Source organism: Podarcis bocagei (assembly GCF_964188305.1).
Source record: "Podarcis bocagei genome assembly, chromosome: 4".
NCBI classification, from domain to species: domain Eukaryota; kingdom Metazoa; phylum Chordata; class Lepidosauria; order Squamata; family Lacertidae; genus Podarcis; species Podarcis bocagei.
In genome coordinates, this window is record NC_138128.1 from 90,054,299 (window position 1) to 90,076,049 (window position 21,751).

The 21,751-nt window shown below is 46.3% G+C and overlaps 1 protein-coding gene across 8 annotated transcripts in view; it reads left to right on the plus strand.

Annotated features, from left to right (window-relative positions):
- GBF1 (golgi brefeldin A resistant guanine nucleotide exchange factor 1) overlaps positions 1-21,751 on the plus strand; it is a 91,525-nt gene that overhangs the window by 53,707 nt on the left and 16,067 nt on the right. For 7 of the 8 annotated variants that reach the window (XM_081191513.1, XM_081191508.1, XM_081191509.1 and 4 more), the window contains 16 exons: positions 105-203; positions 1,023-1,217; positions 2,041-2,227; positions 2,597-2,722; positions 3,916-4,004; positions 7,138-7,340; positions 9,033-9,156; positions 9,915-10,040; positions 12,753-12,835; positions 13,737-13,973; positions 14,723-14,816; positions 15,987-16,163; positions 17,290-17,354; positions 19,489-19,612; positions 20,573-20,644; positions 21,651-21,745. In XM_081191513.1, coding sequence (XP_081047639.1) covers positions 105-203; positions 1,023-1,217; positions 2,041-2,227; positions 2,597-2,722; positions 3,916-4,004; positions 7,138-7,340; positions 9,033-9,156; positions 9,915-10,040; positions 12,753-12,835; positions 13,737-13,973; positions 14,723-14,816; positions 15,987-16,163; positions 17,290-17,354; positions 19,489-19,612; positions 20,573-20,644; positions 21,651-21,745 — 2,096 coding nt within the window. The remainder of the gene's footprint in view (positions 1-104; positions 204-1,022; positions 1,218-2,040; positions 2,228-2,596; positions 2,723-3,915; positions 4,005-7,137; positions 7,341-9,032; positions 9,157-9,914; positions 10,041-12,752; positions 12,836-13,736; positions 13,974-14,722; positions 14,817-15,986; positions 16,164-17,289; positions 17,355-19,488; positions 19,613-20,572; positions 20,645-21,650; positions 21,746-21,751) is intronic. The other variant, XM_081191510.1, reaches the window with a different exon arrangement.

Consider the following 21,751-nt stretch of genomic DNA (forward strand, 5'->3'; position numbering starts at 1 on the left):
GGTCTGGAATAAACACTTACATTGCAGTTTTGGTTTGCTTTTCAAATAGAGGGAAAATGAATATCTCTCCACTAACAATCTTTCAACTTCTAATTCTTTCCTAGTTACTGAATGTGGAGCGACTCAATCTGTATTCAGCTTCACTTAGACTTTGCTTCCTCCTCTTTGAGAGTATGAGAGAACACCTGAAATTCCAACTGGAGGTGAGTCTTGTATTTGGAGGAGGTAATTTAAACAGCTTTGTGGCTTTGTTCATGGATGTGTATGAAATCCTGTCTAAGAATTTAGGAAAGTGTGTGGGAACTGGAGGTGACCTTGTGACTTTCTGAAGATTGGAAGGTGCTGTGCCTGGGAAGACTAGGCCCAGTGACAGAAGTGGTGGCTGCTTGGTCTCTCTCCCTGTCATCTCCCATAGAAGCAGCACTCAGATCTATAGTTGCCTTGATTGGAATGTTGGAATCTGAGCAGCAGTCATGGCCAGATTTGCATGCTTCCCTACTGACACTAGTTTTAGTTTCAAAGAATCTCAACATAGCGTTGCATGTGAACCAGAAATCCTGGTTCTTTGAATTAAAGTTCTTTGAAATGGGAATAAATGGAAGGAGGAGCACACAAGCCTGGCTCTTTGCCTGGACTCCCTGAGGATTGGCCACATAGCAATAAACTAGGAGTCAGTAGTCAGTGACCCATGAGCTGCATGCCACCTTTGGCCTCTTTTCATGTGGTCCTTGGCATAATCTCATCCTGACGGTATGGAGAGGGAAAATAGGGAAAGTGGGTGGCAGAAAGAAAGAAAGAGAAGGGGTGTTGTTCCATCACTCATTCTAGCCCTGCCATTGCTGGCATGTGACCCCAACAAGTTGCCTTCAAAGGAATCCAGCTCTCATCAGAAATATAGTTTCTCACCTTTGTGCTTATGGATGGTTTAGTTGTGCTATGTGTAAACTGGTGTCCCAAATGAAATTAAATACTCTGCCTTGTTTTGCATCCTATATACTGAACTCGTCTCTCTTGTCTACCAGATGTACATAAAGAAGCTGATGGAAATTATCACAGTGGAAAACCCCAAGATGCCCTATGAGATGAAGGAGATGGCCCTGGAGGCCATAGTTCAACTCTGGAGGATTCCTAGCTTTGTCACTGAGCTGTACATAAATTATGACTGTGACTATTATTGTGCTAACCTCTTTGAAGACCTCACCAAACTGCTATCCAAGGTCCTGAAAACGAGCTATTTTGCTCTTGTCTTTCCATTAGGATTGCTCAGCAAAAAAATAATAATACAGATGTAACTAGATCTGAGTGTGTTTGAAGAATGAAATATCAGCCATGGGCTGATGTGTTGGAGGATAGTCTGATCAGAACCATGGCAGGTGGGGAGGTGTGGGTAACCCTCATTCAGTAAGGTATCTCTAGTCTTGCCGTCACAGGATGTAATCACCTTTGGTAGAGGGCATGAAAAATAATTGCACAGTATCTCAGCTGGATCTCACCCCCAAGCTGTGTTTAAATCATGAAAAACAGCAGGAGAATCGATCATAAGTCTTCTGTCACATGTACTTTTACCATAGGGATTCTTTCTTTAGAACAACAGACATATTTGATTGGAGCATTGTGAGGAACACAAAGTTTTTAGGGCTTATATCGCCAAACACGTGAGGCTCCACAGCTGATGCATTACAAAGAGCTGCAATTGACTGACTCTCTTGATATGTGTCTTACTGAAGGTTTGGTGATGGGCATTGTTCCTTCATCCTTCAAATGTTACCTGTAGGAAACATAGGTGTAAATGCAGCGAACTTGCCTTCCACCACAAAGTATAAATCCATTTCAGAGTCTTAGTGAAGTTTTACCTTTAATGGGCAACCTGAGAGAGAACATGTTATTTGCAGGGGAAGGGTTTTTTGAGGAATGGGACAATGTTAGGGAGGTTTGCGTGGAGGTGTAGAGCTTTGGGGCTGAACAGCTTCTATGTGAGTAGTTTTCCTTGCTCAAATGATTAAACCTAATTTAATGCTTAGCTATGCTTGATTTTCCCAGAATGCCTTTCCTGTTTCTGGACAACTGTACACTACTCACCTGCTGTCCCTTGAAGCATTACTGACAGTGATAGATAGTACAGAAGCACAATGCCAAGCCAAAGTGCTCAGCAGCATCTACCAGCAGGAGAAGGAAGCACTAAAACCAAGTACAGAAACTCCCTGTAATATCAAAGAAACAACCCATAGTGAGAACCTTTTATTTGGTACCTTCATCTTAATTTTATAGTAACGTCTGTTGTTCCCGACTGTGTTCTAGACAATACTGCTACCTTTTCCCCTAAATCCTCCTTCCTAACCTTGACCTGATTGCTTCAAAACATCTTAAATGATGCCTTCTTGCTTTCTATCGGATTTTTTTCAACAAGGAATTAATTCATCATTTCCATTTTTTAATTTTGTGCATGAATTTGAGCTGGTCTGTCGAATCATATTTCCTCTCTTTGAAGGTGAATGGTTAGGTTTCTTCAGAGTGAGTAATAACTGTATCTGCTTAATAACACGGTGACTTTAAAACTTCGTCCTGGATAACTCTGGTTCTCTTCTTTCCCCTCTAGTTGTCGAGGGGCTGCTGACAGATGGCAAATCACCCGGTGCAGAATTGCCAGACACTAATGGCTCCTTGACAGCCAGCCACATGAAGCAGCAAGACAGTCTGAATTTGGAGTTGGGAAATAACGCAGGTAAATGATGAACATTTGTGTGCAATGGACACTTCAAATGTTGACTTCTTTTTGCCGTTCTGTAGCTGTACTACAGCTTGAGGTCTCTGGCACCAGTGAAGCAATTACTGTATTTTTTGACCTATAGGACGCACTTTTCCCCCTCCAAAAATGAAGGGGAAATGTGTGTGCGTCCTATGGGGCGAATGCAGGCTTTCGCTGAAGCCTGGAGAGCGAGGGGGGTCGGTGCGCACCGATCCCTCTCGCTCTCCAGGCTTCAGGAAGCTATCCGCTAGCCGTGGGAGACGCAACTCTCCCATGGCTAGTGGAGAGCTTGCTGGCACCAAGAAGCTTGGGGCACGCTGAGCTCAGCACGCCGCAAGCTTCAGGCTTCGCGCAGCGCTCCGCTAGCCGTGGGAGAGCTGCGCAACTTTGCACAGCTCTCCCACGGCTAGCGGAGAGCTTGCCGGCACCCAGAAGCTTGGGGCACGCTGAGCTCAGCATGCCCCAAGCTTTGGGCTTCGCGCAGCTCTACGCTAGCCATGGGAGAGCTGCGCGACTTCGCGCAGCTCTCCCACGGCTTGCGGATAGCAGCCTGTTCTGGGGGCTGGGGTCGGGGGAAGCTCAGGCTTCCCCCGCCCCAGCCCTGCACCTGGGAGGGGGGAAATAATTTTTTTTCTTTATTTCCCCCCAAAAACACTAGGTGCGTCCTATGGGGCGAAAAATACAGTAAATGATGCACGTTTCCTTTCATGTTCTATATATTGAGTTAGGCATTTGTAGATTAGGGCTGAGGGTGGTTAAATGTCACTGGATCATGTCATATGTTACAGTAGAAGTAAGTACATGATTTAAAATATATTCTATACCTTATTCTATCCCATAATGTGTGAGGCATCTACATGTTTACTTGCCCTTTCCCCCATTACTTGTGGTTGCCTACATTGTGTTTCCACTGTACAAACAAAGTGACAGGGGAAGATAGTTACTTTCTCAAATTACATGGGAGAATATGTTTTGCTTTGTACCTCCATCTACTGTGACGTGTGAAGTAGTCCCTTGCAAGACTTGGGCTTATAGAGAAAAGCATTGATGCTGGGCTGGGGTTGTGGGCTGGGGTCATGTGGAAAGAGAGTTGTTTTTATCTGTATATTGTAAATCATGGGAAATGTGGGAAAGGATCCACTGTGAAAACATTCTGCTTTTGTTTTTAGCAGAAAAGACCATTCCAAAGAAGCCTACTCGCTTTTCCTGCGTCCTACCCACAACACATGAATTGATAATGATTAAGAGCAAAAAGAAGGTAAGGTATGCTGTTGATCTGAAAGATATGTGAGTAGGCATGACACATACAATTAAGAACAGACTTTACCCTCAGACTTACAATTTTAAAACATAAGATATATTAGAGGAGCATGATGAGTGTTTTGACTGTATTTTAAATACATACATACATTTATTATTTGTACCCCACCCACCTGACTGGGTTGCCAGCAAAGTACCATATTTTTCGCTCTATTGGACGCACCGGACCACAGGACGCACCTAGTTTTTAGAGGGGGAAATCAAGGAAAAAAATATTATCCTCCCCCCAGCCCCAAAGAGCAACGGACAGGCTGCATGCAGCCTGTCCACTTCTCCCAGAGCTTCTCGGGGCTGCGGGGGAAGCCCGGGTTCCCCCCCCCCCAGCCCCAAAGAGCAAAGAAGCCAAGACAGCGCGCGGGATCCATAGCCGCGCAACCTCTCCAGCCAGGAGCTAAACCTCTCCAGTGCAGCTAAAGAAGACAAGGCAGCAAGCGCGATCCATTCCGCTCACTGCTTTGGCTTCTTCTTTAGCCTTGCGCAGCATCTTTAGTCTTGCGCAACGGGATGGATTGCGCCCGCTGTCCACCGGGGCTGGACTAGATGACTCCTGGGGTTCCCTTCCAACCCTGCAATTCTATGACCTCGGAAGGTGTTTGGGGTCTCCACCACTGGAGGCTTTTAAGCAGCGGTTGGGGGACCATCTGCCTGGCGTTCTTTAGCTGTGATTCCTACATTGTGAGGGGGCTGGGCTAGATGACCCTTGGGTGGCCCTCCCAACTCTATACAGTCCTACAGTTCTGCGGCAGGAGATCCACAGCCACTTCACACAATGCCCACTCCCAATTTTCATCTGAGAGACATGTGTCTCTCAGTGCCCCCCTACCTGCCACACTTCCCCCACCCCACTTAAGCTGAGGGAATTCCTGCCCAGAGAAACTCCCAGCAATCAAGGAGGAGGAATCCGCTGCAGCCGTGAGCAGCGGTGGATCCATGGTCCCCTTCCTTCTCTTCTCCGTAGTTGCTTTGAAGCAGGAAAGTGGGAGAGGAGCTGCTTACACGAGTGTAAGCTGCTCCCCTCCCACTTTGCTGCTTCAAAGCAATCACGGGGGAGGGAATCCGCTGAAGCCTCGAGCAGCGGAGGATCCATGGTCCCCTTCCTTCCCTCCTCCGTAGTTGCTTTGAAGGAGGAAAGTGGGAGAGGAGCTGCTTACACGAGTGTAAGCTGCTCCCCTCCCACTTTGCTGCTTCAAAGGGAGCCCGGGAGGAGGGAATCTGCTGCAGCCTCGAGCAGCGAAGAGGATCCATGGTCCCCTTCCTTCCCTCCTCCGTAGTTGCTTTGAAGGAGGAAAGTGGGAGAGGAACTGCTTACATAAGTGTAAGCTGCCCCCCTCCCACTTTCCTGCTTCAAAGGGAGCCCGGGAGGAGGGAAGGAAGGGGACCATGGATCCTCTTCGCTGCTCGAGCCCGGGAGGAGGGAATCCGCTGAAGCCTAGAAAGGGGAGGATCCATGGTCCCCTTCCTTCCCTCCTCCGTGGTTGCTTTGAAGGAGGAAAGTGGGAGAGGAGCTGCTTACACGAGTGCAAGCTGCTCCCCTCCCACATTGCCGCTTCAAAGGGAGCCCGGGAGGAGGGAATCTGCTGCAGCTTCCCCCACCTCCCGCAGAAGCCGTGCGCTCTTTAAAGGGGCTCTGCGGCTTCTCCTGGCTTTTCTGGGAGGTGGGGGGATTCCCCCACCTCGTAGAAAAGCCCGCAGGAGCCGCGCAGCCTTTAAAGAGGGTGCCGCTCTTGGGGGCTTTTCCCCCAGGAGGGAGAAGGGACTGATGCGGCCAGTCAGTCCCTTCTCCCTCCTGGAGAAAAGCCCGCAAGAGCGCACGAAGCTTGTGTGCGGCTCTTGAGGGCTTTTCCCGCCTGCCTCCCCCCTGCATTCGCTCCATAGGACGCACACACATTTTCCCTTGCTTTTTAGGAGGGAAAAAGTGCGTCCTATGGTGCGAAAAATACGGTATTAAACGAACAATAAAACATCAACCAGTAAAAACTTCCCTGAGCAGGGCTGCCTTCGGATGTCTTCAAAAAGTCAAATAGTTGTTCATCTGTTTGACATCTGATAGGAGGGCATTCCACAGGGTGGAACCTTTTTCTTTCTGAACCTGCTTTCAAATGAGGTGTTCTTGCATGAAGCTGCTATGTTTTGAATCTTGAATGCCAATAACCAGTAATTGAAAATTGTGTTGCGGTGACTGCTGTACCTGGTGAGATATTGTGGGAAGCAGGACTTTGCCAGAGGAACAAAGAAGGATGCTGTTTTGTACGTATCCATAGGAATTGGTCTTACAGTCATCAAAGTGTTGTTTCCTGTTAGTGATGGGCAGTAACCGAGGACTGACATTTATTCTGGTGCTTTAGTAAAGTTCACATAGATGTTTGTGTTTGATCTCTAGTCACACACAACCTTTTAGTTAACCCTCTCTTGGGTAGCTGCTTATGACATTATCTACTTGTATTACGTATTCCTGAGCTTCAGAAACCCAGTTTTGACAAATGTGAATAATGGTTAACATGTACGCTCTGTGTTTATTCAACAAGTGGCCATATCCCTTTAGAAGATGAACCTTAAAAGATGAACTTGTTAAATTTTATTTATATGTTGACAATATTGAATTGCTGTGACAGCAGAGACCTAGTTGTCTTAAATTGTTTTCAGATCATCTCTTACTACTTTAGGTTTTGAAAGACTTGGGCACACCTTGTTCTGAATTATTCCTAGAGCAAAACAAAGTTATCATCCTGCTGCAACATTTTATGTGGATAGTGTCAGATGAAAACAATTAGACTCTTGTTTTCAACATTTTCAACATTCGACCTTACCGCCAAAAAGAAAAGAGAAATACTTTCTATTCTATTTGAAAATACTGAAACAGGCTTTTATGACAAAGAGCACATTTTAAAAGTTGCTTATTATGAATGTGTTGCATCACAGAGGACTTTAGTCAGAAGGTAAAATGCAAATCTAAAAACCTAAAGGAAATAGGTTATTGAAGATATGACACAAATTGGCTATTAGGATAATATTAACTATGGAGGACTATGTAGGATGTCTTCTGTTAATTATATTGTTTCGACTTTTTCTAGCTCTTGATAAGTGGTTCAGAGCTGTTCAATCAGAAGCCAAAGAAAGGGATACAGTTTCTTCAGGAGAAAAACCTCTTGGCTACCCCCATGGATAATAATGAAGTAGCAAAGTGGCTGAGGGAGAATCCTCGACTGGACAAGAAAATGATTGGAGAATTTGTGAGCGACCGGAAGAACGTAGACTTGCTGGAAAGTTTTGTGGGGTGAGTAGAAATGTTTCGATTGGTCATAAACAGGAAACCGGTTAGAAAGTCCTGGCATGGGAAAATTCACCTTCCCTGGTGTTCTGGATCTTCTGCATTCTGCGCTAACCACCATAGAGGTAGCCTGTTTTTAAAGGACCTTGATTTTAATAAACTTAATTACAATACATTCTGTGGTGCTGTGTTGTTGTTGTTTTAACTTCATAATTAGTGATTTTTATTTCATGATTTTTATTTTGCATTGTAATTTACAGTATTTTTCGTCCTATAGGACGCACCGGCCCATAGGATGCACCTAATTTTTTTGGGGGGGGGGGAATAAAGGGGAAAAAATTATTTCCCCCCCCCCCAGGCACGGGGCTGGGGCGGGGGAAGCCCGAGCCCCCAGAACACGCAGCTCTCTGCAAGCCGTGGGAGCCGGGCCTGCGCGAAGCTAAGCCGCTTTTCCCCACCGCCAGCCTCCAAACCAGGTCAGGAGACAGCGGGACAGGCGCGTTGCGCCTCCCCGCTGTCCCCCGAGCTTTTGGGGCTGGCAGTGGAGCTCTCCTGAAGCATGGAGAGCGAGAGGGGTCGGTGCGCACCGACCCCTCTCGCTCTCCAGGCTTCAGCAAAAGCCTGCATTCGCCCCATAGGACGCACACACATTTCCCCTTCATTTTTGGAGGGGGGAAAGTGCGTCCTATAGAACGAAAAATACGGTAATTTAATGATTATGGCCTGGATTAAGCTAACCCAACACACTAGCAGAAATCAGTGCAAGGGCTCCTGCTAGTGCAATGCTGCTTCCCCCCTTCCTCTTGTGCATCCTCTGCAACCCCCCCCCCCCAAATCCTCTCTGGAGGGTCAGGAGAATCCCCAGAACAGTGTACAGGGGGAGGATGAGGGGGCTCATTCTGTCTGACAAACAGAAATGCTTCTGCTGACATGCAGAGCACAACATTGGATTCTACCCTGTATTTTCGTAACCCATCCTGGAATCATTTGATAAATAAATACAAATGAAAAAGAAAAAATGCTGACTCTTAGACAAAAGTGAGAGAAAATAGCTTTCAGCAAGAGCATCCGAGGTTGGCTGAGCCTTATGGCATGGGTGAGCTCCTCTGCCATGCAAAGCAATGCTATCCTCATCTCCTTTCCTTTGCCAGGATGTTTAGCATCATTATAGGTAAAGGGACCCCTGACCATTAGGTCCAGTCGTGACCGACTCTGGGGTTGCGGCGCTCCTCTCGCTTTATTGGCCAAGGGAGCCGGCGTACAGCTTCCGGGTCATGTGGCCAGCATGACTAAGCCGCTTCTGGCGAACCAGAGCAGCGCACGGAAACACCGTTTACCTTCCCGCTGGAGCGGTACCTATTTATCTACTTGCACTTTGACGTGCTTTCGAACTGCTAGGTTGGCAGGAGCAGGGACCGAGCAACGGGAGGTCACCTCGTTGCGGGGATTCGAACCGCCAACCTTCTGACCGGCAAGTCCTAGGCTCTGTGGTTTAACCCACAGCGCCACCCGTGTCCCATAGCATCATTGTAGACTGTACATTAAAACAGAAAAAAACCAAAGCCTAGAGAAATTGAACTCCTTACTGTCAAGTCATAGTTTGGAAATCTTTTCTGTATTTTGACCCTTAAAGATTTTGGGGTATGTGACTGCTTGCAAGCTACTTTCTTCAAGCCACTTTTGCTGCTTGTGTTTCAGGACTTTCGGTTTTCAAGGCTTGCGATTAGACGAAGCCCTGCGACTCTATTTAGAAGCTTTCAGGTTGCCAGGAGAGGCTCCCGTAATCCATAGGCTGTTGGAAGTCTTTACAGAACATTGGCGCGTAAGTTCTGAAATTGTCGAGAAGCAACACTTCTCTAGTCTTCTCTGCGGCAGTTGGTCAGCATGGGAAGAAATTACTGATTTCAGTCAGGATGTGTTCGTTCTACCTCATAGCGCAGTGAGCTTGAATATTACGCCTGAGAGATGTTGTTGTTGTCACTAGTTCAATTTATTCTTTGCTTTTTGCAACAAAGGCGCCTCAAAGCAACTTAACAACAAAAATAAAAAACTGGCAGCAAGTGACAAGCTGAAACAAAAGTGAATGTATGTAACAAGAACGTCTGAGGTGATGGACTATAGTGAAATGGTGAAGTTAACTGCCAAATTAAGAGGGCATAATGACAAAGTGTTTAAGGAGGAATGGAGACCACTGATGGTTTTTCTATCAAATTATCACCCATATGTGAAGTCACGGGCAGGATTTGAAATATAAGCAGTGGATTACTGGAAGATTTAATGGTAGCGGGGTTTAGATAATAAAAATATATGCGTTATAAAATAGCTAATAAAAAGAAGTAAAAAACAAGCATCAGGAAAGGAGAGGTGAGACGTCAAGAAGAAACTTCGGATGTTAAAAGAAATGTATCTAATGATAAATGCTTTGAAATATTTTTGGATACTTAATAAAAATAATATGAACAAGACAGTCTGGGGCAACATAACACTTGCCATCCAGATGCTAGAAACGACATAAATAGGAATTAAGTGTTGCATTTAGATTGTAATGTGTCCAATTTGTATTGTCATTTTACATTTCAGAAAGCGAATGGGTCTCCGTTTGCCAATAGTGATGCTTGCTTTGCCCTTGCCTATGCTGTTATCATGCTGAATACTGACCAACACAATCATAATGTTCGCAAGCAGAGTGTACCTATGACTCTAGAGGTGAGCTCTGACGTCTTCACACACCCTGCATATCTAGATGTTTTTGCTGGCTATCACATCACTGAGGTCTCCTCTTTCTCCACCACCATGCTTGCTCTTCTTTCTTCCTCTTTGACTTGTAGTATTTTAAAGCATAATAGTAAAATAGCCCTCCAGCGGCCTTTCAGAAGGCACGTTGTTGCTGTACATCATACTAAAACTTTCCTGCAAATTGCCAACAGTTGAATATATTGATAAGTGATAATTCAAGTGTACCTAAAAGATGTTTTCACCCCCTATATACCCACAAGGTGCTGTGTTTTGCAGGAAAGATTTTGCAGATACCATCCTGTCAAGAGAAAGCTGGCTTGGGATTTTAGTGTAGTAGCAGCTACCTTCTAAAATTCCCTCTCATTGTATAAGGGACAGGCACCTTCCCTGTTGTATATTGGTGCCTGTTAATGACATTCCTCTTACAATAAGCTTTCTAAGTGGAGATCTTTGTTCCAATTTGTTTATGCATTGGATTTGAATGGATTTCATGTATGTGATGATGTTGTTTTTCCAAACAGTTTTTGCAGATACATACAGTGGTACCCCGCAAGACGAATGCCTCGCAAGACGGAAAACCCGCAAGACGAAAGGGTTTTCTGTTTTGGAGGCGCTTCGCAAGACGAATTTCCCTATGGGCTTGCATCGCAAGACGAAAGCCCATAGGGAAATGCTGGCGGTCGGGAGCAAAGACTTTCGCCCACAGCCGGCCTTCAGAAGAGGACCTCTTCTGAAGGCCGGCGGGGGGCAAAAGTCTTTGCTCCCCCCCCGCCTGCCTTTCCCCCGCCTGCCCCGGGCGATCTTAAAATGCTGGGGGTCGGGAGCGAAGCGTTCGCTGCCGACCCCCAGCATTTTAAAATCTCCAAGGGACAGCAGAGAAGTCTCTGTCCCGGGGAGATTTTAAAATGCTGGGGGTCGGGAGCGAAGCGTTAGCTGCCGACCCCCAGCATTTTAAAATCTCCCCCTGTCCCGGGAATGTTTTAAAATGCTGGGGTTCGGGAGCGAAGCGCTGGCTGCCGACCCCCAGCATTTTAAAATCTCCCCCTGTCCCGGGAAGGTTTTAAAATGCTGGGGGTCGGGAGCGAAGCGCTGCCGACCCCCAGCATTTTAAAATCTCCCCGTGTCCCGGGAAGGTTTTAAAATGCTGGGGGTCGGGAGCGAAGCGCTGCCGACCCCCAGCATTTTAAAATCTCCCCGTGTCCCGGGAAGGTTTTAAAATGCTGGGGGTCGGCAGCCCGACCCCCAGCATTTTAAAATCTTCCCGGGACACGGGGAGATTTTAAAATGCTGTTCCGAAGGGGGGGGGGTGGGGACACCTGCCCCAGCCGCCCCACTTCGGAAAGCTGTTCCGAAGTGGGGCGGGGGGGCGGGGACACCCGCCCCAGCCGCCCCACTTCGGAAAGCTGTTCCGAAGTGGGGCGGGGGGGCGGGGACACCTGCCGCCGCCGCCCCACTTCGGAAAGCTGTTCCGAAGTGGGGCGGGGGGGCGGGGACACCTGCCGCCGCCGCCCCACTTCGGAAAGCTGTTCCGAAGTGGGGCGGGGGGGCGGGGACACCTGCCGCCGCCGCCCCACTTCGGAAAGCTGTTCCGAAGTGGGGCGGGGGGGGGGTGGGACACCAGCCCCATCCGCCCCACTTCGGAACGCTGTTCCGAAGGGGGGAGGGGGGGGCGGGAACAGCTGCCCCATCCGCCCCACTTCGGAACGCTGTTCCGAAGTGGGGAGGGGGGGCGGGAACAGCTGCCCCATCCGCCCCACTTCGGAACGCTGTTCCGAAGGGGGGAGGGGGGGCGGGAACAGCTGCCCCATCTGCCCCACTTCGGAACGCTGTTCCGAAGTGGGGCGGGGGGGTGGGGACACCAGCCCCAGCCGCCCCACTTCGGAAAGCTGTTCCGAAGTGGGGCGGGGGGCGGGAACACCTTCTGAAGGCGGGCAGGGGGCGAAAGTCTTTGTCCCCCCTGCCTGCCTTCCCAGGGGCTTTTACATCGCCCCGGACAGCGGAGAAGTCCTCCGCTGTCCCGGGGCGATTTTAAAATGCCGCCCGCCAGCATTTTAAGATCGCCCTGGACAGCGGAGAAGTCCTCCGCTGTCCCGGGGTTTTTTAAAATGCTGGGGGTGGGAAGAAAAGCCCTTGTCCCCCCCCCCAGCCTTCAGAAGAGGTCCGGGGACAGACTGTCCCTGGACCTGGTCTGAAGGCGGTTTCCCTAGGAACGCATTAATTGATTTTCAATGCATTCCTATGGGAAACCGTGCATCGCAAGACGAAAAAACCGCAAGACGAAGAGACTTGCGGAACGAATTAATTTCGTCTTGCGAGACACCACTGTAATTGCTTTTCTTTAGATCAGGCATAGACAAACTCGGCCCTCCAGATGTTTTGGGACTACAATTCCCATCACCCATGACCACTGGTCCTGTTAGCTAGGGATCATGGGAGTTGTAGTCCCAAAACATCTGGAGGGCCGAGTTTGCCTATGCCTGCTTTAGATTGTTTTTCTTTCTGCAGCTTGTTTTATATATACTTTATTACGTTGTAAATTGATTTGGGATACACCATAGGAATCAATTTGTTAGTGACATTTTGTGCGCCAGTACCTAGCAACATGTTAAAGTAGTTGTGATGTGTGTTTCGAGGCGGCGATCACAACATAATATTCTGCTTTCTGTTGCTACTGCTTAACAGGAATTCCGAAAAAATCTGAAAGGGGTAAATGGAGGCAAAGACTTTGAGCAGGACATGCTGGAGGACATGTACCATGCCATCAAGTAAGTGTTTTGGCGTTTCCCCTTGGAGAGGGAGGGAGTTCTCAGTTCCACACACACTCACTTCTGGTGTGGGGAACCTTTGGATCTTCAGATGTTGCTGAACTACCACTCCCATCATGTATTTGCTTGAGGCTAATGGGAGTTGTTGCTGAGGCTAATGGGAGTTGGCAATGCAAACCTAGACAGCATCTTAAAAAGCAGAGACATCACCTTGCCAACAAAGGTCCGTATAGTCAAAGCTATGGATTTCCCAGTAGTGGTGTATGGAAGTGAGAGCTGGACCATAAAGAAGGCTGATCGCCGAAGAATTGATGCTTTTGAATTGTGGTGCTGGAGGAGACTCTTGAGAGTCCCATGGACGGCAAGAAGATCAAACGTATCCATTCTTAAGGAAACCAGCCCTGAGTGCTCACTGGAAGGACAGATCCTGAAGCTGAAGCTCCAATACTTTGGCCACCTCATGAGAAGAGAAGACTCCCTGGAAAAGACTCTGATGTTGGGAAAGATGGAGGGCACAAGGAGAAGGGGACGACAGAGGACGAGATGGTTGGATAGTGTTCTCGAAGCTACCAGCATGAGTTTGACCAAACTGTGGGAGGCAGTGGAAGACAGGAGTGCCTGGCGTGCTCTGGTCCATGGGGTCACGGAGAGTCGGACATGACTAAACGACTAAACAGCAACAACAATGGGAGTTGTAGTTCAGCCACATCTGGAGGGCCACAGGTTCCCCACACCTGCCCCTGGTTGATGTTAGGCCAGCCTTTTCTACCCTTCTTTCCCCAGCTCATTCATCTTTTTGTAAATAAGACACACACAGTGCATCATGTTGGGTACCACCAATTGTGCATTGATGCAGAATGTTAATATGTAAGCACAATATTTCTGTCCTCATCTTGGGTAGAAATGAAGAGATTGTGATGCCAGAGGAGCAGACAGGCCTAGTAAAGGAAAACTACGTGTGGAGTGTGCTGCTGCATCGTGGAGTCACCGATGAAGGAATCTTTCTGCATGTCCCACGTGGAAGCTATGATCATGACCTCTTTGCCATGACCTGGGGCCCCACTGTGGCAGCTCTGTCCTATGTTTTTGACAAGAGCCTGGATGAAACGATCATTCAGAAGGCCATCTCTGGTTTCAGGTAATGCTCCTTCACAATATCCAGCAGAGACTCGTTTTGTATATATATAAATTGTTTTTACTTGAGAGCCAGTGTGGTGTAGTGGTTAAGAACGGTAGTAATCTGGGGAACCGGGTTCGTGTCTTCGCTCCTCCACATGCAGCTGCTGGGTGACCTTGGGCTAGTCACACTTCTTTGAAGTCTCTCAGCCCCACTCACGTCACAGAGTGTTTGTTGTGGGCGAGGAAGGGAAAGGAGAATGTTAGCAGCTTTGAGACTCCTTAAAGGGAGTGAAAGGCGGGATATCAAATCCAAACTCTTCTTCTTCTACTTAGATTAAAGCTTTTTGCATCCAGGGAAAATTAGCTGGCACTGTCTAGTAAACGAGTGAAGCATATATTGCTTAAGCCTACTGAATATCTATTCATGGGTAGGCAAGACTGGAATATGAATTTCTGCACAGCCATTTTTAAAAGTGTCTACTGGCAGACAGAAACGCTTATCCTACTTGCCACTGAGCTGTATTACCACTGTGGTTTCTGCCTCATTTAATTCACAATTAAGTTCCGTCATATCCTGACCTTTTGAAATTTGAGTGCCATCATTAAAACACACAAGCACAAAATTTGTCATTTGAATGTTGCCAGCTAGAATGGAATTACCAAATTTGATGCAAGTTTTCCACTGAAGGGTGGTGTGAGGACCCTAGAGCTCCTACAGAAAATGCACTGTGTGTTTCCTCTTACATTGCTGTGGTTTGTCTTTTTCAGAAAATGTGCCATGATTTCTGCCCATTATGGCCTCAGTGATGTTTTTGACAACCTCATAATTTCTCTCTGCAAGTTCACAGCTCTTAGCAGTGAGGTGAGTCTGCAAATGAAAGGAGATGGTGTGAGACTGATTCTAAACGGAACCATGGTTAATACTCATCAGCTGATGGTGTGTTTAGGGGAGTTAACACCTGCTTTCTGCAGGGTTGAGCTGTGTGTGGGAGTTCCCTACAGCAGCCCCCATCCCACATATCAGCTGATGAGTGGGGGAATGGAGGATTAAATCCTGCTTTCTGCAGGGAACAACTGTATATGCCTGTTCCCCACAGCTGAACCCCTCCCCATCGGCTGACATTACTTGCCCTTAGGGTGATGTCAGCTGTTTGTTGGGCCTTTTTTTAAATAGCTTGGTGAACCAAATTGGAACCCCTGGAGGTTCCCCATTCTGGGAGTGACTTAAAAGAAATAAAGAAGGTGTTTGCATGGAAGGCCATTTCAAGCATGAAGGGCAGATAGGGGGGAAAGCCAAAATCCCTGATGCCTTCTGAGCCATTCCATAGAGAAAGTTTCTTACTTCTAGTACAGTGGTACCTCGGGTTATATACGCTTCAGGTTACATACACTTCAGGTTACAGACTCTGCTAACCTAGAAATAGTACCTTGGGTTAAGAACTTTGCTTCAGGATGAGAACAGAAATCATTCTCCAGCGGCACAGCAGCAGCAGGAGGCCCCATTAGCTAAAGTGGTGCTTCAGGTTAAGAACAGTTTCAGGTTAAGAATGGACCTCCGGAATGAATTAAGTACTTAACCCGAGGTACCACTGTACAGCCATTGGGAACATCCTGCTTCACATATCTTAACATTCATCCTGGTATGATCATAGAGAATTGATAGTCCAATAAAGGTAAAGGCTCTGCTCAAGTTCCAGTGGAATCAGATCACCCTGATTTACATAGGTGATAGACCATCTGTGAAATTGACAATTGTAAAGGAAGCCATCCTGGAGCAGGTTGTTTGCTTATGGAGGCGAATTCCTGAGCTGAAGATTTCAGTTTGTTTTAAAGAGCTGTTCCACATAAAGCACATTCCAGTAGGCAATCTGTGAAATTACAGAAGCATGAATTATGGTGCAAAGTCCTCCAGGAAGGGTCTCAGCTAGCGTTGTGATCAGCCTGTTGATGACGTTCCACTGAATGGCCTGACTGGTTTGTGGTGAGCTTCTCCCCACTCACCCCTGACTTCTCTTTACCATTTCTCCTGCAGTCCATTGAGAATCTGCCTACAGTTTTTGGAAGCAATCCCAAAGCTCATATTGCGGCAAAGACTGTGTTCCACTTGGCTCATCGCCATGGTGACATTTTGCGAGAGGGCTGGAAAAACATCATGGAGGCCATGCTACAACTTTTCAGAGCAGAGCTGTTGCCAAAGACCATGGTGGAGGTAAATTGATGGCAGATGCCGGGCTAATTGGGTTGAGAGCGTATGGGACGTATATGGGTTGTTGAAACAATAATAGGATGAAATAAAGGATAGAAATATCTTTAAAACTTTATTATCAGTAATAGATTGATGAGGGGTTATAGTTCAGTAGTGGCGCATTCCTTGCAGAAGATCCCAGAGTTAAAACCTGGCACCTCCAGATGAATAAAGAATGCTTGCTAGCAGGGCTTAGGAAAGACTAAATGGTCCTACTTGGGATAAGCAGTTCCATGTGTTCACGAATCTCTGTTCTTAGGTGCTGCACTATTGGCATGTAGCACATGTATAGAACCAAAATAACTTATTGTTAATGCTAGAGATGTAACAGAGATGATGTGGATGTTATATGCTTGTGGATTTGATTACTGGAGAGATAACTGCACTTAATTATGATTTTTTCATTTGGATGGTAGAAGTGGTCTAGAGCAGAATCCTGTCGGGCCAGAACTTCTAAATTGAGAAGAATATATTTTAAAAATCGGACTATGTGAGATGGGGAAAAGCACAAAATAGGACATATTATTTGAAAATATGTGACTAAAAATCCTTAAAACATGTGACTAATAAATCCTTATACTTGTAACCGGTTTATGCTACTAAAATTGCCTAACATTATGGAACTCTCATTCCTGTTAAAGAAACTGCGATGTGACCCTTCTCCTTCCTCTTTGTTTACTCTATAGACAGTGTAATAGCCATTAAAACCCATAAACAGGCAAATAGTGCCTTCCCTAGAACCAGTGATGATTCATGGTAGGGTAGACATTTCTTGTAGGAGACCAGAAATAGAAAGGTTCTTTAATTCAAAGTACCCAAAGTTAATCAAGCAGCATGGGAGTTAATTAACATCACCTAAAGTGTGCAGTATCTCTGAATAGTAATCAGACTTGATTTAGCTCAGTTCCAAGAGGCACTGCTTTCCAAGGGGCAATCCTTTTACCTACAGCGGCCCATGGTTTGTTGTGCTAAACAGGGATGCTCCAATGAGAGCGTCAATTTGAGAAGGGAAGAGGGAGTTGTGAACCCAAAGGACCAAATTAAACCCTTGGTTTGGGTAATACACATGACGTATTGGCTTAATTTCCAGGTTGAAGACTTTGTAGATCCCAATGGCAAGATCTCTCTGCAACGCGAAGAGACACCTTCCAACCGGTGAGTAGTCTGGAGAGTGTTTACACATTGGCAGGCAAATATGCTCTTCTGTTGCCAGGTATAAGCTATCAGGTGCTAGAGAACCCAAGTAGGTGGGGGGCCACTAGGGGGTGCATCGGAAGATGGCTGACAATAACATCTCTCCGACCCACACGAGGTAATTTGGAGGCTATGATGGGGGTAATTAGCCTCCTTACCCCCCAGGATGGTGGGGGGGGGCTGCCCTTGCCTGCTGTGCCCTACACCACCCCCGAATTTGTGGGGGTGGGGGAACTAGGCACAAAGCCCTCCTGTGGGATTCCGGCACTCCTGGACGCCGTCCCTGATCCGCGCCACTAGCTGCAAGAACTTCAAAAGAAACAATTTGAATGAAGCTAATTGCACATATTTCAAGGAAGGAGGGGGGAGTAAATACTGCTAACAGAAGAGATCTCTGATAAAACAAGACAAGAATAAATCATGAGAAGATACGCCAAGATACGGTATGGCAAATGACTGATGGGGGAGGGGGAAAAAACTTTCCTTTCTTATGTGAATTAACAAGAATCCCCTCCCCTCACGAGTCAGAAATGTCGTTTTAAGGACTTAAGCTGTGGATTTAAGACTGTGTGGAGATAAACTTTCGAACCAAGACATGTTTTGAGAAGAGTGTGGAATGTACAAGAGCTCTGGAATGACGCAGTTAAAAATGCCGTCGCCATATTGGGAAGTTCTGTCGGAGGTCTTGAGTCTGGGAGGAGAAATAGAGAAATAGAGCTGCTTTTATATTGTGGGTGAAACTCCTCAGAGGGACTTAAGAGCGACAGTTTTACAAGATAATGATGGAAAGAGCGATGTTATCTATGAAGGTGATGATATAAGGAAACCATCTCGATTTGAGGATTGGAAGAACAGAAAAATTCACACAGGATTAATATTGGTGTTTATTGGCTTAAGGAGACTATCAGAAGAGATCATAAAGAAAAAAGAGAAAATATATGAACAAGATGTGATGTGGAAACAGCAAGATAAGACTGGATAGAATTATGAACTCTGTTTGGACTGATTTGGTCTGATTTGGACATTAATGCAGTAGCAAGAAGATTTAAAATTCGGCTTTGTAATTCGGAACTTATGTGATGTGATTTACCCGTATTTTTCGCTCTATAACACGCACCAGACCATAACACGCACGTAGTTTTTAGAGGAGGAAAACAAGAAAAAAATATTCTAAACGAAATACTGGATATATGATTTTTGTGGTTCATGCTGTGGCCACACACATGTGATCTGACAGTGAGTTTGGAGTAGCCCAATGCAAAAATCCTGAGGATCCATGTGGATCCATGCTTTGTAACCACAGAGGAGGGAAGGAAGGGGAACCATGGATCCTCTGCTTACGACTGCAGCAGATCCCCCCGCCACCCGCAGGCATTCGCTCCATAACACGCACAGACATTTCCCCTTACTTTCTAGGAGGAAAAAAGTGAGTGTTATGGTGCAAAAAATACGGTAATTTGATTTGATTGGCCGGTTAATAATTTTTTTTTTTAAAAAAAGAGAACACAAGTAGGATCTGTAACAAAATATTGTAATGTGACACGCCCCTGTTCCACCAGCCAGCCTGCACAGTCATGCCCTATTTCGGGATACTCTATTCTATCCTCCCCGCCCCCCCCCCATCTTTAGATTTTCCCTTAATAGTCTAGTCATTATTTCCCCTAAGTCTTCTGGTACCTCTGTGTTGAGTGCGGATGGTGCTGTTTGACTACTGTCAGTTAGCATTTGGTGCCCTCTGAGCATGCACAGACCTCATTGGGCTGTTTCTTTTGTTGGGGATGTGTTCCACCACTTGGTTCCCCTGCATGAAGATATATTTTTTCCCCACTTCTGCAAACTTTTGGGGTTACCAGGAATCTTGTGTGTGTTGGTGTTGTCGTATTGGCTACATAAGCACAGGCACTTTCCCCCGAAGAACAGAAGTGGAGTAGAACAGGTGTGATCCCACAACAAAATGGAGTGCTTCTGCACAGATGGTGCAGTTTTGGCGACCTAAGCATAGGCAATCAAAATCTTGAATTGTTATGTAGATATAAGATATGATACCGTATATCAGTATGCCCTTGATATGACCGAATGTACTTTTTTCTTCTAGTGGCGAGTCCACAATGCTGAGTTTCGTTAGTTGGCTGACACTCAGTGGCACAGAACAATCTGGTATGAGGGGGCCATCTACGGAGAACCAGGAGGCAAAGAGAATGGCCCTGGAGTGTATAAAGGTAATTCATGGTCAGAAAGCTGGGAGGGCACATATACAGGAGGGCAGTGGGCTCTGCCTGCCCACCTGCCAGAACTGCACTTAGACAGCTCTTGTTTGAACAGGCCCTCTTCTTATAGCACATGATGAGAATTAAATGCAACTTCTGTGTGCCCACATAGTTAGCATAATGTAAGTTTATCTGGGGTAGTGCATTCTCTCCAAGGAACCATTTATTCATTATAGCAGCTGGAGCTGTATCCTGGTCTCCCTCCGAAGAGCCGAAAGTTGTAGTTAGGCTGAGAGAGAATAACTTGCTCAAAGTTACTTGGCTGAGTTTTGTTCCCATGCCTTGCCCTGGTTTCAAACTGATGGGTGTAATTCTATAGGAACAAATGCCTCGTTTTTCTCCCCAATCACAGTGGGTACAGTCCCTCTGGCTGCCACCTGCCCTTCAGGGTCCTCTGGGGAGGCTTTTTAATGTTTATGCCCTTCATGACAAAAGTCATTCTGCCATTTAGACATACAGTAAAATGAGCTCCCTGCTGCCCTTTGTGAGCTGTGGGTGTTTCCCCCTCTCCTCTTGTCAGTATTGTGATTCACGGCAGATAGAAAAACCCAAAGAGCTTGCTTAAAGTTCTGGTGCCTCAACACTGAACTAGGGCACTGTTGGTCAGTATGATGGTTTTTAAATATATAAATATTGAAGCTTTATTGAGCCATTAAAAAAAAAGTTTGGTGCACCTCAACCTGAGTGTCCTTTTATATCTTAATTTCCATAAAAAATGGTGCTGGGTTCAAATCAAAGGCCCTTCCCCTTAACTGGTGTGGGGGACTTGGTGGCAGGGCAGTTAATTCTGGATCTGCTCAAGGACACTTCCTCCTCCTTTTTGAACTTTGTAAGTTCCAAGAGAGATCGCTGGCACCGTTAGGCCTTGTTTTCTCCCTAAAGCACATCCTTTTTTCACTTTCTCCTCTATAGCAATGTGACCCAGAGAAGTTGATAACTGAAAGCAAGTTTCTGCAACTGGAGTCCCTGCAGGAGCTAATGAAGGTGAGGGTGAATAAGCGTCCCATATAGGTTTGGTGTATATGAACTGCATGGATATGATCTTGAACTGTGTGCTCAAGTCAACAGGGAGCCATCTTGCCCAAACACCATGGAAGTATTGCATGCTGTCTTGGCACACGTTGCCCACAGGAGACTTGGCCAGTTCCGTTCCTGAGTTGGAGGTTTCCATGTGAGACTAATGAGCCAGAGGTTCATCCGTTGCAGAGGCCTCTGAACCCTTCTCTAGGTCGTTTTACAGTGTTACTCCAAACAATTGGGTTTCATTCCACTGCTTAGCCTGATAGACAGACATATCAAAGTTTGAAAAAATGTGCACCTCCTAGGAGCTCCTTTTCATAGTCTCGTAGTGGTTTGTTTGATTTTGTAACTTGGATAATTTGAATAATTCGTTGTGAACCTGGATTATTTTTAATCTATTTCCCCGCCTCCTTTTTTCCTATTACATTTGTTCAGCATAATTCTTTTCCCTGGACTTTTCTGGCATTTTTGCAGCTCTACTATTAAAAGTTATTTTTTTTAGTGCCTGCTGCTTTGGAAATTCTGAGGTGGGGGACTGCAAAAGAGGGTGGGATTCCAAAGACGCAACCAGATTTTCTTCCTTTGATACAAGTCTAGCGTATCATGCTGAATAGTGAAGTCCAGTTGTTTGGATTGGCACCATAAGTAAAACTAAGAGCAGCTGACAGATAAAAAAAACCCAGTTGGGCGTTCTCCTTAGATCTGTAGCCATTGCTTTGGCTTTTCATCCCCAGAGATATAAATCCATCAGAACAGGAACTGGTGGTTCTGCTACTTCATAGCAGCAGTGCCTCAAAGGATGTACCGTATGCACAGTGTTATGCCTACATGAGCTTCCTTGCTTTTCCATTTCCATTGCTGCTGCAAGAAGTCCATGAGGAGAGATTGAGCATATGTAGACTTCTGTTGTGGGGAATTGTCATTCCATATCATTCTCTAAATGTGTCTGGGTATGATTTCCTTGCCTTAGGCTCTCATCTCTGTGACTCCTGATGAGGAAACATATGATGAGGAAGATTGTGCTTTCTGCTTGGAGATGCTTCTGAGGATTGTACTGGAGAACAGGTGAGT